This window comes from Oncorhynchus keta, chromosome 8 (assembly GCF_023373465.1).
Source record: "Oncorhynchus keta strain PuntledgeMale-10-30-2019 chromosome 8, Oket_V2, whole genome shotgun sequence".
Taxonomy (NCBI): Eukaryota; Metazoa; Chordata; class Actinopteri; order Salmoniformes; family Salmonidae; genus Oncorhynchus; species Oncorhynchus keta.
In genome coordinates this window covers 5,894,257-5,908,557 of record NC_068428.1, presented here as the reverse complement: position 1 = coordinate 5,908,557, position 14,301 = coordinate 5,894,257, and the positions used below count along the sequence as shown (strand labels likewise).

The 14,301-nt window shown below is 41.8% G+C and overlaps 1 protein-coding gene across 3 annotated transcripts in view; it reads right to left on the bottom strand.

Annotated features, from left to right (window-relative positions):
• LOC118386744 (C-1-tetrahydrofolate synthase, cytoplasmic-like) overlaps window positions 1–14,301 on the bottom strand; it is a 50,923-nt gene that overhangs the window by 12,430 nt on the left and 24,192 nt on the right. For all 3 annotated transcript variants that reach the window (XM_035774514.2, XM_035774515.2, XM_052523414.1), the window contains 9 exons: window positions 12,180–12,254; window positions 11,763–11,849; window positions 9,844–9,978; window positions 9,446–9,514; window positions 5,298–5,409; window positions 4,089–4,228; window positions 2,195–2,236; window positions 1,304–1,404; window positions 692–869 (listed from right to left, as the gene is read on the bottom strand). In XM_035774514.2, the coding sequence (XP_035630407.1) occupies window positions 692–869; window positions 1,304–1,404; window positions 2,195–2,236; window positions 4,089–4,228; window positions 5,298–5,409; window positions 9,446–9,514; window positions 9,844–9,978; window positions 11,763–11,849; window positions 12,180–12,254 (939 nt within the window). The remainder of the gene's footprint in view (window positions 1–691; window positions 870–1,303; window positions 1,405–2,194; window positions 2,237–4,088; window positions 4,229–5,297; window positions 5,410–9,445; window positions 9,515–9,843; window positions 9,979–11,762; window positions 11,850–12,179; window positions 12,255–14,301) is intronic.

Here is a 14,301-nt window from a genome sequence, read left to right as displayed (position 1 = left end):
TGAGAGGAGGAATAGTATGAGCAAAGTGATCATGCTGTTTGTTTGTGGCTGCTATGAAAGTGAACTGTGTTTTCGTGTGATTAGGGGTGTATTCATTCTGCTGATTATTTTCTTAAACAGAAGCAAATGGAATTAAACAGGGATATACATAGCTGAATTTGTCCAATAGAAACTCTTTTGCAAGTGTTGGAATAATGATTACACCCTAGATCAGCTAGATGTAGGCAAGAGTGTGCCTAATAGGCTAGGTTGTAGAAACCTCATGATGAGTATAAGGAATATTCAAGTATAATGTGAAGCAGCCTAAACCTATCGATGTTACATTGAGCTGGGTGAATGGAAGATGAATGACAGTCATCCAATATGCTGTAATAGAAATGCTCATAAAAAAATATTGATCCTCCTTCATCTTAACTGGCACCAACCACCACTGCTTACCACCTTATTACTTTCACCAATCCAACCAACTCAGATCCACCATTACTTCTAGGAAGGACTGATGCATTTCTGAGGTTTTCCAACAGCGTCACATTTGTAATGGGGTAGTTGAGGATAGAGTATAGTTTGAGCTCCAGGGTGAATGTTCCCAATGGTACAGATGCAGGAACTGGAAAATGCTAAAACTGACCCAAGATCAACATCTAGGGGCAACTTACCCCTACGCCATAGCTGATAGTGGGAGCTGTTTTACCTCCAGGTCATACAGGAAGTTCATCTGGTGTGGTGTCTCAGCTGCCCTCTGTACCGCCTGACCCAACGCCACCGCTCCGGCACCGCCTTCAGCCCAGTGTGAGCATGGCACCGCCTCCAAGGCCCCCGCCAGTTTAGCCTGCTCACAGACTAGGCCCAACTCTGCATCAGTGTCGGTGCTGTTGTAATCAAAGGACAAATACACCAATGAGTCTGATGCAAGGCTGGGCAGTAAGAAATGTTTCGCCTGTCACAGCAGGAATGAAAGTGTGCAGCTTCTCTTGAGTTGTGGTAAATTCCGTTTCAATTCCGCTGAGGACCATTGAACTCTGAACTGACTGAATTGAAATGGAAATAATCAGATCCCAATCTTGGAAATGACCCCAATGGAAATGACCTCAGGGCTTCTCGATCAGACGAGGAAATACACTTCTATTCTCTTGAATAAGGTAAAGTCAACTTTTTAATTGGACTGAAAATCCACACCAGACCAATATCCCTAGACCATTCAAGACAGTGACACACACTGTGTGTGTTCAGTGCTGTTTTTAAAATACGCTGACAGACACCCAAACATCAGTCTGGAATAGGAACACTGGAGACAATGGCCTACCTGAAGGTGTTGATGGCTACAACGACAGGTAAGCCAAAAGCCCGGGCATTCTCCAGCTGCCTCTTCAAGTGGTTGCAGCCATTTTCCAGTAACGTCAGGTTCTGCAAACAAAAATTGGAGAGACAGACCAACTAAAAGTGATTCTGACACAACTTCCATTGATGTGGGACTGTCCTAATATGGACACCGTACACTACTCTTTTTCCTCTTGATGGCTTGAAGCACATCTCAACCACAGGAAACAACGTCAACAGCAATAACAACAAAAAGTAATTGGACATCTCATTTCTATCTGTATCTCCAATCCGACCACAACAACCTCTCTCCTCTACAATTCTCATTGAGGTTTAGCTCTGACAGAAAATCTCGAAACCTCCACTATATAAATAAGTTGAAATGTGTCAATGAAGGTTGTTTTAAAAATCTCCACAGAGTGAAAATAAATCCTGTATCATTTCGAAGGGGGGCAGCCTGTGTCACGACTTCCACCGAAGTCTCCTCTCCTTATTCGATCGGTGTCACCGGCTTTCTAGCCATCGCCGCTCCATTTTTCATACAGTATATCCATTTGTTTTGTCTTGTTTTCATACACACCTGGTTTTCATTTCCCCAATCAATCTACTTGTATTTAACCCTCTGTTTCCCATCATGTTTTGTGTGTAATTGTTTTCATGTCAAGTGATGTTTTTCAGCGCTTTACTTTATTGTTCCGATTTTTTGAGCGCGTTTGTTTTGTTGTGCTCCCGGTTTGGAACTATAATAAAGTGACCTTTATTTAATCATACTCTGCTGCACCTGGCTTCGCCTTCATACACATCTTGACAGCCTGATATATATTTCAGCAGCTTGTGAGTGAGTGTATGGCTGGCTGGGAAGCCATAGGGAACTTACCTCCGCTGAGTACTCCTTCGGCATGGCTGAACCTGCCGTGACCTGTGTAAAAGAAGAGGAAAACCAACAGGGACATTACATTTAGTGTGCATGGCCACTACACTGTTAGATGTCTGTCTCTCCCACTCTCTTTTTTCGCCTTTCTCCACACTTAGATGTATTGGGTTGTTGGGTTGGGAAATGGTCTCGGTCGCTCTCTTTCTCACTCTCCTTCTTTCTGCTTCATTCTGGCACCCATAGAGATGTGCCATCAACGGTCCACTGTTTATTTTCTCTCTCTCACTGTATCGCTCTCTTTCGCGCTCGCTCTCTTTTTCTTTCAATCTCTCTCACACCCCTCAAGAAGCAGCCACCACAGAAGCAGGCACAACAAAACAATTTCTTAATTGTTCAGTTTAGATTATGAGAATAAACATTGACTTTATCTATTCAGGGCACTACAACTGTGTTTTGGACAATTAGCATGTCAAATTACATTGACTACAACAACTCCTGTACGGCTTTACCTCCCCAGTGTAGGCACTCAATGGACTCTGAGCGTCTGTTCAACGAATAAATATCACATGTAAGAATACATGTGTGACCAGGTGTTAAATTAACGAGCGCTCAGTCCTTGAAGAGTTAGAGATCTCGAGAGACGTTACACGGTGTTTGTGTGTGTGTGTGTGTGTGTGTGGTGTTGATGCTAGATACATCGATGCCAGCCAGTGGTGCCCATTAGCATGTTAAATAATTAAACATCTCTGTGTCATTGCCCAAAGTGGAAGCATGTGTGTCCTGTGACAGAAGAGGCTTCATGAAGACTGTATGGGCTTGAAGTTTACATCGTACTCTTCGGCTGTCCCCGTAGTTTAACCTTTTTTGGTTCCATGTAGAACCCTCCGTGGAAAGGGTTAAACCCAGAACCAAAATGGTTCTACCTGGAACCAAAAAGGGTTCTTCAAAGGGTTATGATATGAGGACAGCCGAATAAACCTTTCAGGCTCTCGATAGCACGAAGAGTGTATGTGTGGTACAGATTACTTTTCCAAAGTGCAAACTCCGTTTTAAGTTCATTGCAGTTTCCCAGTTCAATTCAATTCTATTATTTTTAATTGCCATGGCAGCTTCAGGTTTAGTGCACACTGTCATGAAAGTTCAAACCCGTCGCATTTATCAACAGTCGATATCTGTGCGAGGCAGGTTGCCCTTAAACACAGACCTAGGATCCGATTATCTTTTCCCCGATCTTCATCTAAACCATAAGGGATTGAAAACATATCCAACCGTGTATCAGTGGATAGTGGCAATTTATGTCTAATCCTCTAGTATGTTTGCGGTGAGAAATGATGATGGATGAGGTCGATCAGTCAATTAATAATTGATATCTAATGAATCCTCAGGGTTAGAAACGTTACATTAAAATGGCACCCCATTTCTTATATAGTTTACTACTTTTAACAGAGCCCTATGGGCCTTGGTCAGAAGTATTGCACTACATAGGGAATAGGATGCTATTTTGGAGGCAACCATATCCAGGAGCCACTTGCCAGATGTTCTTAGATCTTCAAAGGGAGTGAATGAGAGGGGCCAGTGTTTCAAAAATCAAGTCTCATTTTTATGTTGTCCATGGAGTGCATTCAGATCCTGGCTCTTTCTTAATTGTATAAGAAATATTTCCTCAACTCGCCTCCTATCCTTCATTGCGCTGATCTAAATGGACTGACTACAGTAGGTGAGACTAATGATGAGCTTCTAGCATTTTGTCTTCACCTGTCAAGTCTTTTCAAATCAAATGCAAATGAAGTGAAAGAAGACAGATTTTTCAGCAATTGAGATAGAGCACTTATCCAATTGACTGACTGGTATTTTCTACTCTCCTCCCTTACTAGCACTCCCCCTAGTAGTAGCTCACCGCAGGTCCACCCCCATGCATCTTCAGGGCAGGAACTGAAGCCACCATCACCACCACGTCAGGATGCAGGCCCGAAGAGCGACACTTGATGTCGAAGAACTTCTCCATGCCTAATTCAGCACCTCCTTCTGCCTCAGTGACTGGGGGAAGTTTTATTTGTGCGTGTGTGTGTGTGTGTGTGTGTGTGTGTGTGTGTGTGTGTGTGTGTGTGTGTGTGTGTGTGTGTGTGTGTGTGTGTGTGTGTGTGTGTGTGTGTGTGTGTGTGTGTGTGTGTGTGTGTGTGTGTGTGTGTGTGTGTGTGTGATGTTACATTGGTGATGTAGGGAGGTGAGACACAAACAACAGAATCATTATATATTCATAAGTATATGTCCCATTTATGTAACATTACAAAAATTGATCATTTTATTGAACAGAAACAAAACCCTGGTCTAATATCCTTTCACTTTACTTTTTCTAACCGACTTTTCTAAACGTTCCCTCTATAATCCGATTGTATGACTTTGTGTCAATGCCAGCTTGTGACCATTCTGCAGAGCTGCCTCCCGTAAATGAGTCATCCCATTTCACGCAAGTTGTTTTTCAAAAGCTTTCTGCTATTAATTGTGTTAAACGTTTCTCCTGTTGTCACTTATTTCATGGAATGTCCACCATTGAATGAAATAAAATGTGCTTTATTGTCCATTCAATTGACCTTCGACAGAAAATCACACAAAGTGCATACTACAGTGCATGATACAGTTAGTGTGTCATATGTGTTAAAGGCCCAATGCAGCCATTTTTATCACACTGTCATATCTGGGTAACAGTATCTTACTGTAATAGCTATTCATTAAAACGGTCAAAGATAAACAAAAATAGCCTAATAGCAACAACAACAAAAATTCTCAAACGATAATTTTGTTAGGACTGTATGGGAGTGAGGGGTCTCATTGGAGGGGCCTAATGCGAGGGATATGTATGCTGAAACTAGCTGTTATTGGAAGAGAGGCTTGGAACTTTTGATGTCACCAGACAAGCCAAAACTCCACCCATTCAAAACCTGCTGATTAGAAGGTCCTGTGTAAATTGTATTTTCAACCATCAGGAAGTAAAACTTTTATTTACACTTTTACAGTGTTAGTTTCATCATCTGTTTTACAATATGATACAAACACAGGAAAAACAATCATTTTGGCTGCACTAGGCTTTTAACAGCATTTCACTTACCCACAAACCCCTCTGGGCCCACCAGCTTTAAGGCGATCTGGTCAGCCAGGATGGACGAGTTGCCCTGGGCAATATCTGACAATGGACAGGTGTGAACAAACACAGGTGTCCCCTAGAAAGAGAGAGAGAGAGAGGTGGGGGGTGGAGAAGAGGAAGAGAGTCAACAGTAAAAAACCTAAGACACAGAACCTAAACCTCAATCATTTAGCAACAACAATATTAAGAATTTATGAAGCAATTGTTATCTGGGCCTCACGGCTGTATTCTCTCCCTCTATCCTTTCCTCTGTCGCTCCCTCTATCCTCCCCCTTCCTTTGTCTGTGTCCTACGTGCTTGTCAAGATAAACATACAGTTGCCTGGTGGATGTATGCAGTACCAGTCAAACGTTGTGACACACTTACTCATTCAAGGGTTTCTTTATTTGTACTATTTTCTACATTGTAGAATAATAGTGAAGACATCACAATTGTGGAATAACACAGATGGAATTAAAAAGTGTTAAACAAATCAAAATATATTTATATTTGGGATTTTTCAAAGTAGACACATTTTGCCTTGATGACAGCTTTGCACACGCATGGCATTCTCTCAACCAGCTTCACCTGGAATGCTTTTCCAACAATCTTGAAGGAGTTCCCACATATGCTGAGCACTTGTTGGCTGCTTTTCCTTCACTCTGCAGTCCAACTCATCCAACTCATCCCAAACCATCTCAATTGGGTTGAGGTTGGGTATTGTGGTATTGTGGAGGCCAGGTCATCTGATGCAGCGCTCCATCACTCTCCTTCTTGGTCAAATAGCCCTTACACAGCCTGGAGGTATGTTGAGTCATTGTCCTGTTGAAAAAAAATGATAGTCCCACTAAGCCCAAACCAGATGGGATGGCGTATTGCTGTAGAATGCTGTGGTAACCATGCTGTTTAAGTGTGCCTTGAATTATAAATAAATCACTGACAGTGTCACCAGCATCCCCACACCATAACACCTCATCCTCCATGCTTCACAGTGGGAAATATACATGAGGAGATCATCCATTCACCTACTCTGTGTCTCACAAAGACACGGTGGTTGAAACCAAAAATCTCAAATTTGGACTCATCAGACCAAAGGACCACCGATCTAATGTACATTGTTCATGTTTCTTGGCCCAAGCAAGTCTCTTCTTATTGGTGTTCTTTAGTTGTGGTTTCTTCGCAGTAATTCAACCATGAGAAGGCCTGATTCACGCAGTCTCCTCTGAAAAGCTGATGTTGATGTGCCTGTTACTTTAACTCTAAAGAACTCATCCTCTGCAGCAGAGTTAACTCTGGGTCTTCCTTTCCTGTGGCGGTCCTCATGAGAGCCAGTTTCATCATAGAGCTTGATGCTTTTTGCAACTGCACTTGAAGAAACTTTAAAAGTTCTTGAAATTTTCCGCATTGACTGACCTTCATGTCTTAAAGTAAGTTAAAGTTGTTTCTCTTTGCTTATTTGAGCTGTTCTTGCCATAATATGGACGTGGTCTTTTATCAAATAGGACTATATTCTATATACAGTGCCTTGCGAAAGTATTCGGCCCCCTTGAACTTTGCGACCTTTTGCCACATTTCAGGCTTCAAACATAAAGATATAAAACTGTATTTTTTTGTGAAGAATCAACAACAAGTGGGACACAATCATGAAGTGGAACGACATTTATTGGATATCTCAAACTTTTTGAACAAATCAAAAACTGAAAAATTGGGCGTGCAAAATGATTCAGCCCCCTTAAGTTAATACTTTGTAGCGCCACCTTTTGTTGCGATTACAGCTGTAAGTCGCTTGGGGTGTCTCTATCAGTTTTGCACATCGAGAGACTGACATTTTTTCCCATTCCTCCTTGCAAAACAGCTCGAGCTCAGTGAGGTTGGATGGAGAGCATTTGTGAACAGCAGTTTTCAGTTCTTTCCACAGATTCTCGATTGGATTCAGGTCTGGACTTTGACTTGGTCATTCTAACACCTGGATATGTTTATTTTTGAACCATTCCATTGTAGATTTTGCTTTATGTTTTGGATCATTGTCTTGTTGGAAGACAAATCTCTGTCCCAGTCTCAGGTCTTTTGCAGATTCCATCAGGTTTTCTTCCAGAATGGTCCTGTATTTGGCTCCATCCATCTTCCCATCAATTTTAACCATCTTCCCTGTCCCTGCTGAAGAAAAGCAGGCCCAAACCATGATGCTGCCACCACCATGTTTGACAGGGGGGGGTGGTGTGTTCAGGGTGATTAGCTGTGTTGCTTTTACGCCAAACATAACGTTTTGCATTGTTGCCAAAAAGTTCAATTTTGGTTTCATCTGACCAGAGCACCTTCTTCCACATGTTTGGTGTGTCTTCCAGGTGGCTTGTGGCAAACTTTAAACACTTTTTATGGATATCTTTAAGAAATGGCTTTCTTCTTTCTTCTTGCCACTCTTCCATAAAGGCCAGATTTGTGCAATATACGACTGATTGTTGTCCTATGGACAGAGTCTCCCACCTCAGCTGTAGATCTCTGCAGTTCATCCAGAGTGATCATGGGCCTCTTGGCTGCATCTCTGATCAGTCTTCTCCTTGTATGAGCTGAAAGTTTAGAGGGACGGCCAGGTCTTGGTAGATTTGCATTGGTCTGATACTCCTTCCATTTCAATATTATCGCTTGCACAGTGCTCCTTGGGATGTTTAAAGCTTGGGAAATCTTTTTGTATCCAAATCCGGCTTTAAACTTCTTCACAACAGTATCTCGGACCTGCCTGGTGTGTTCCTTGTTCTTCATGATGCTCTCTGCGCTTTTAACGGACCTCTGAGACTATCACAGTGCAGGTGCATTTATACGGAGACTTGATTACACACAGGTGGATTGTATTTATCATCATTAGTCATTTAGGTCAACATTGGATCATTCAGAGATCCTCACTGAACTTCTGGAGAGAGTTTGCTGCACTGAAAGTAAAGGGACTGAATAATTTTGCACGCCCAATTTTTCAGTTTTTGATTTGTTAAAAAAGTTTGAAATATCCAATAAATGTCGTTCCACTTCATGATTGTGTCCCACTTGTTGTTGATTCCTCACAAAAAAATACAGTTTTATATCTTTATGTTTGAAGCCTGAAATGTGGCAAAAGGTCGCAAAGTTCAAGGGGGCCGAATACTTTCGCAAGGCACTGTATCACCCCTACCTTGTCACAACACAGCTGATTGGCTCAAATGCATTAAGAAGGAAAGACATTTCACAAATGAACTTTTAAAAAGGCACACCTGTTCATTGAAATGCATTCCAGATGACTATGAAGCAGGTTGAGAGAATGCCAGGAGTGTGCAAAGCTGTAATCAAGGCAAAGGGTGGCTACCTTAAATCATCTCAAATATAAAATATATTTTCATTTGTTTAACACTATTTCATAGTTTAGATGTCTTCACTATTATTGTACAATGTAGAAGATAATCCAAATAAAGAAAAACCCTGGAATGAGTATTTTATGAAATGTTTCACCTTTATTTAACCAGGCAAGTCAGTTAAGAACAAATTCTTATTTACAATGATGTCCTACACCATCCAAACCCGGATGGCGCTGGTCCAATTGTGCGCCGCCCTATGGGACTCCCAATCATGGCTGGTTGTGATAGAGCCTGGATTCAAACCAGGGTGTCTCTAGTGACTCCTCTAGCACTGAGATACAGTGCCTTAGACCGCTGCGCCACTCGGGAGCCCAAGTAGGGGGGCCCAAAGTGAAGCCGAAGCTCTGACGTCATCTATAGCATGTTACTGTATAGCCACTGCATTCCAATTTAGCCATTTATCATTGCCCAAATCTGTCATTTTGAACCTGTATATGGGTATGAGTGTAAAGTACTGTACTAGGATACTCTTTAAAGAGGTAAGGATTCAGATGTTTTCAGACGGACTCCACTGTCCTGACATTATTAAGGGAAAGCTTGTTCCACCATTGGGGTGCACACACACACACACACACACACACACACACACACACACACACACACACACACACACACACACACACACACACACACACACACACACACACACACACACACACACACACACACACACACACACACAAAAGGCTTAAGAGGGTCTAATACGAAATATTAATCTCATAGATCGGTCTGGGTCTCTGGGTCTCTTACCTCCATGGTCTGCATTAGACTGGGCTTCACAGCATCTCTCATCAATGTAGCCAGCACTCCACTAATACCCTGTTGGATGAACACAGCAAGAGACTCTAATAACATGTTATTCACTCAGAAACAATAAGAATAGCACTCGCTCCTGTTGCACACCATGATTGGAAATGATATAGAACAAGCGCCATAAGTGGACACACGTTCGTCCGCAAATCAATATTTGCACACTTGCTAACGCATATCGTAAACTCTTTCTCTTCTTTTCAAACACACACACACACACACACACACACACACACACACACACACACACACACACACACACACACACACACACACACACACACACACACACACACACACACACACACACACACACACACACACACACACTCTCTGACCAGGTCCTCTGTTGTGACAGGCCTCCCCTTGCGGCTGTAGGCCACCACCATCCTGGCCAAGCGGCGCGTCATGTCTCCCAGACTGGTACTGAGGGCCAACACCGCCATCATCTCACTGGCCACATATCCACTCAGCTGTTTGGAAGGAGTTTATTAGATATAACCTTACAAATATACCTATTTGTATTTATTATGGATCCCCATTACCTGCCAAGGCAGCAGCTACTCTTCCCAGGGTCCAGCCAAATGAAGGAATATATACAATTCTAAAAACAATACATTCATTACAGAATTCACAACACACTAAGTGTGTGCCGTCAGGCCCATACTCCACTACCACTTATCTATAACGCAAAATCCATGTGTACGTGTGTGTATAGTGAGCATATTATCATGTGTGTGTATAGTGAGTATGTTATCATGCATATGTTATCATGTGTCTGTGCCAATGTTTGCTTTTCTTCACAGTCCCCACTGTTCCATACAGTGTATTTTTATCTGCTATTTAATTCTGATTCTACTGCTTGCATCAGTTACCTGATGTGGAATAGAGTTCCATGTTGTCATGGCTCTGTGTAGTACTGTGCTCCTCCCATAGTCTGATCTGAACTTGGGGACTGTGAAGAGACCTCCGGTTGCATTTCTTGTGGGGTATGAATGGGTCTCCGAGCTGTGTGCTAGTATTTTAAACAGAAAGCTCGGTACCTTCAGCTTGTCATCACCTCATACAAAAACAAGTAATGAGGAAGTCAATCTCTCTTCCACTTTCCATCTGACCACACTACTGAACAGTAGTCTACGTGCGACAAATCCAGGGTCTGTAGGACCTGCCTTATTGATAGTGTTGTTAAGAAGGCAGAGCAGCACTTTACTATGGACAGACTTCTCCCCATCTTAGCTACTGTTGTATCAATATGTTTTGACCATGACAGTTTACAATCCAGGTTTACTCCAAGCAGTTTAGTAACCTCATATTGCTCAATTTCCACAATCATTGTGAGATGTAGTTGAGGTTTAGGATTTAGTGAATGATTTGTCCCAAATACATTGCTTTTAGTTTTAGAAATACTAAGGACTAACTTATTGCTTGCTAAACATTCCGAAACTAACTGCAGCTTTTTGTTAAGTGTTGCAGTTATTTCAGTCGCTGTATTAGCTGATGTGTAAAGTGTTGAGTCATCCACATACATAGACACTCTGGCCTTACTCCAAGTCAGTGGCATGTTGTTAGTAAAGATTGAAAAAGCAAAGGGCCTAAACAGTTACCCTGGGGAATTCCTGATTCTATCTGGATTATGTTTGAGAGGCTTCCATTAAAGTACACCCTCTGTGTTCTGTTAGACAAGTAACTCTTTATCCACATTATAGCAGAGGGTGTAAAGCCATCACACATATGTTTTCCCTGCAGCAGACTATGCTTGATAATGTAAAAAAATGCAATGAAGTCTAACAACAGCCTCCACAATAATTTCATCATCAATTTCTCTCAGCCAATCGTCAGTCATTTGTGTACCGTGCTTGTTGAGTGTCCTTCCCTGTATGCGTGCTGAAAGTCTGTTGTCAATTTGTTTACTGTGAAATAGCATTGTATCTGGTTAAACACATTTTTTTCTAGCTTATCTCCGAATCCATTGATCTTTAGTCAAGCATGCTTATTCACAGTTGTTTTAAGAGACATTCAGTATCTCTGTGTGTTACATTCAAAATGTCACGGTATACAGTCGCTGAAGGAAGAATACTTGTGAATGGATGTTTATGAGGGAATCATTAGTACTCCTCATGTTGCCTGGTCCCAGATCTGTTTGTGTGTTCTTGTCAACTCCTATCATCATTGTCACGCAAATTCTCAAACAATAGGAGTTGTCAAGACAATATAAACAGATCTGGGACCAGGCTCCACCTCATGATAAGTGACATACCGTCTTGGTCTCTGGATCAATGTCCAAACGGATAAATCTGTATATCTCCTCTGGTTTCAGGGTTTCTGGTTTCTCTATACCCAGTCTCTACAAACACATCACAAAGCAAACAATCATCTGCAAGAATGACAAGACCCCCCAACAAAAAGAATGAGCCCTTTAAACATGTCCCCCCACGGCCCATTTGTCGACTGCTATTCGTTTTAAACCCTACATTTGATTTAAACTCTTTACATTCATTTCTACATTCACTATTCCTTCGTTGTTTTTTCGACAATGGTCTACACCCTTGACATTTTCTGTAAGTATTTTTCTTTACAGAAATGGCCCCTTACACAAATTTGCTTTGAGATGTCTGCTTTAAAACAATACTTTGTAATAACCACATCAATAAAGAGAGGAAGATATTCCACTTGCCTTCAACCTATTGAGTTGGGACAGGGAGAACTTCCTGTGACCGTCACTCAGTGGCACCAGCCAATCAAAGAGAGCCTGTACGGGCATGGTAAAATTAAATCGCTCCCTGTCACAACTTGATTAACAGCCATTCCTCCTCCAATACATTTTGGTTTTACAAATCTGCTACTCATCTCAAATCTACAGTGCCTTCAGTTAGTATTCACACCCGTGACTTTTTCCACAATTTGTTTGGCAGCGTGAGTGAAGGAGGCTTTGTTGCAAAATAGGAAGCCGATTCTAGATTTAATTTTGGATTGGAGATGCTTATTAATTTGAGTCTGGAAGGAGAGTTTACAGTCTAGCCAGACAAATAAAATAAAATAAAATTGTGTAGCGGAATGCTTGTGCTTCTAGTTCTGACCATGCAGTAATATCTAACAAGTAATCTTACCTAACAATTTCACAACAACTACCTTTCACACAGAAGTGTGAAGGAATGAATAAGAATATGTACATAAAAATATATGGATGAGCGATGGCCGAACGGCGTAAGCAGGATGCAGTAGGTGGTGTAGAGTACAGTATATACATAAGATGAGTAATGTAGGGTATGTAAACATTATATAAAGTGGCATTGTTTAAAGCGGCTAGTGATACATTTACTACATCCACTTTTTTATTATTAAAGTGGCTAGAGATTTGAGTCAGTATGTTGGCAGCAGCCACTCAATGTTAGTGATGGCTGTTTAAAAGTCTGATGGCCTTGAGATAGAAGCTGTCTTTCAGCCTCTTGGTCCCAGCTTTGATGCACCTGTACTGACCTCGCCTTCTGGATGATAGCGGGCAGTGATCTTTTTGAACTTCCTGTGACATCGGGTGGTGTAGGTGTACTGAAGGGCAGGTAATTTGCCCCCGGTGATGCGCTGTGCAGACTTCACTACCCTCTGGAGAGCCTTACGGTTATGGGCGGAGCAGTTGCCGTACCCGGCGGTGATACAGCCCGACAAGATGCTCTCGATTGTGCATCTGTAAAGGTTTTGTGTGTTTTTGTTGACAAGACAAATTTCTTCAGCCTCCTGAGGTTGAAGAGGCGCTGCTGTGCCTAGGTATTTGTAGTTGTCAGAACCGTCCAGAGGAGTGATGCTAGTCGGGCAGGCAGCAATTGGTTGAAGAGCATGCATTTAGTTTTACTAGCATTTAAAAGCAGTTGGAGGCCACGGAAGGAGTGTTGTATGGCATTGAAGCTTGTTTGGAGGTTTGTTAACACAGTGTCCAAAGAAGGGCCAGATGTATACAGAATGGTGTCGTCTGTGTAGAGGTGAATCAAGGAATCACACGCAGCAAGAGCAACATCGTTGATATAATGTCAAAGTTGATTTTAGTTTTTTGAATTTGTACAAATGAATAATTCTTTAAAACTGAAATGACTTGAGTCAATAAGTATTTAACCCCTTTGTTATGGCATGCCTAAAGAAGTACAGGAGTACAAATTTGCTTAACAAGTCACATAATAAGATGTATGGACTCACTCTGTGTGCAATATTAGTGGTAACATGCTTTTTGAAATACTACTCATCTCTGTACCACAAAGACCAGGGAGGTTTTCCAAAGCCTCGCAAAAAAGGGCACATATTGGTAGATGGGTGAAAATGTAAAAAAGCAGACTGAATATCTTGAGTATGGTGACGTTATCAATTACACTTTGGATGGTGTATCAATACAATTCCTAACTCAGTTGCCAAAGACGAAGGAAACCTATCAGGGATTTCACCATGAGGCCAATGGTGACTTTAAAACAGTTACAGAGTTTAATGGCTGTGAGAGGAGTAATCTGAGGATGGATCAACAACATTATAGTTACTCCACAATACTAACCTAAAGGACAGAGTGAAAATAAGGAAGCCTGTACAGAATAACAGTCTTTCAAAACATGCATCCTGTTAGCAATAAGGCACTAAAGTAATGCTGCAAAAAATGTTTGCAAAGAAATTGAAAGAATGCCAAGACCGTGCAAAGCTGTCATTAAGGAAATGTCATACCCTGACCATAGAGAGCCCTTGGTTCTCTATGGTGTAGTAGGTCAAGACGTGACTAGGGGATGTTCTAGTTCAATATCTCTGTTGGGTTTTGTTTGGTTCCC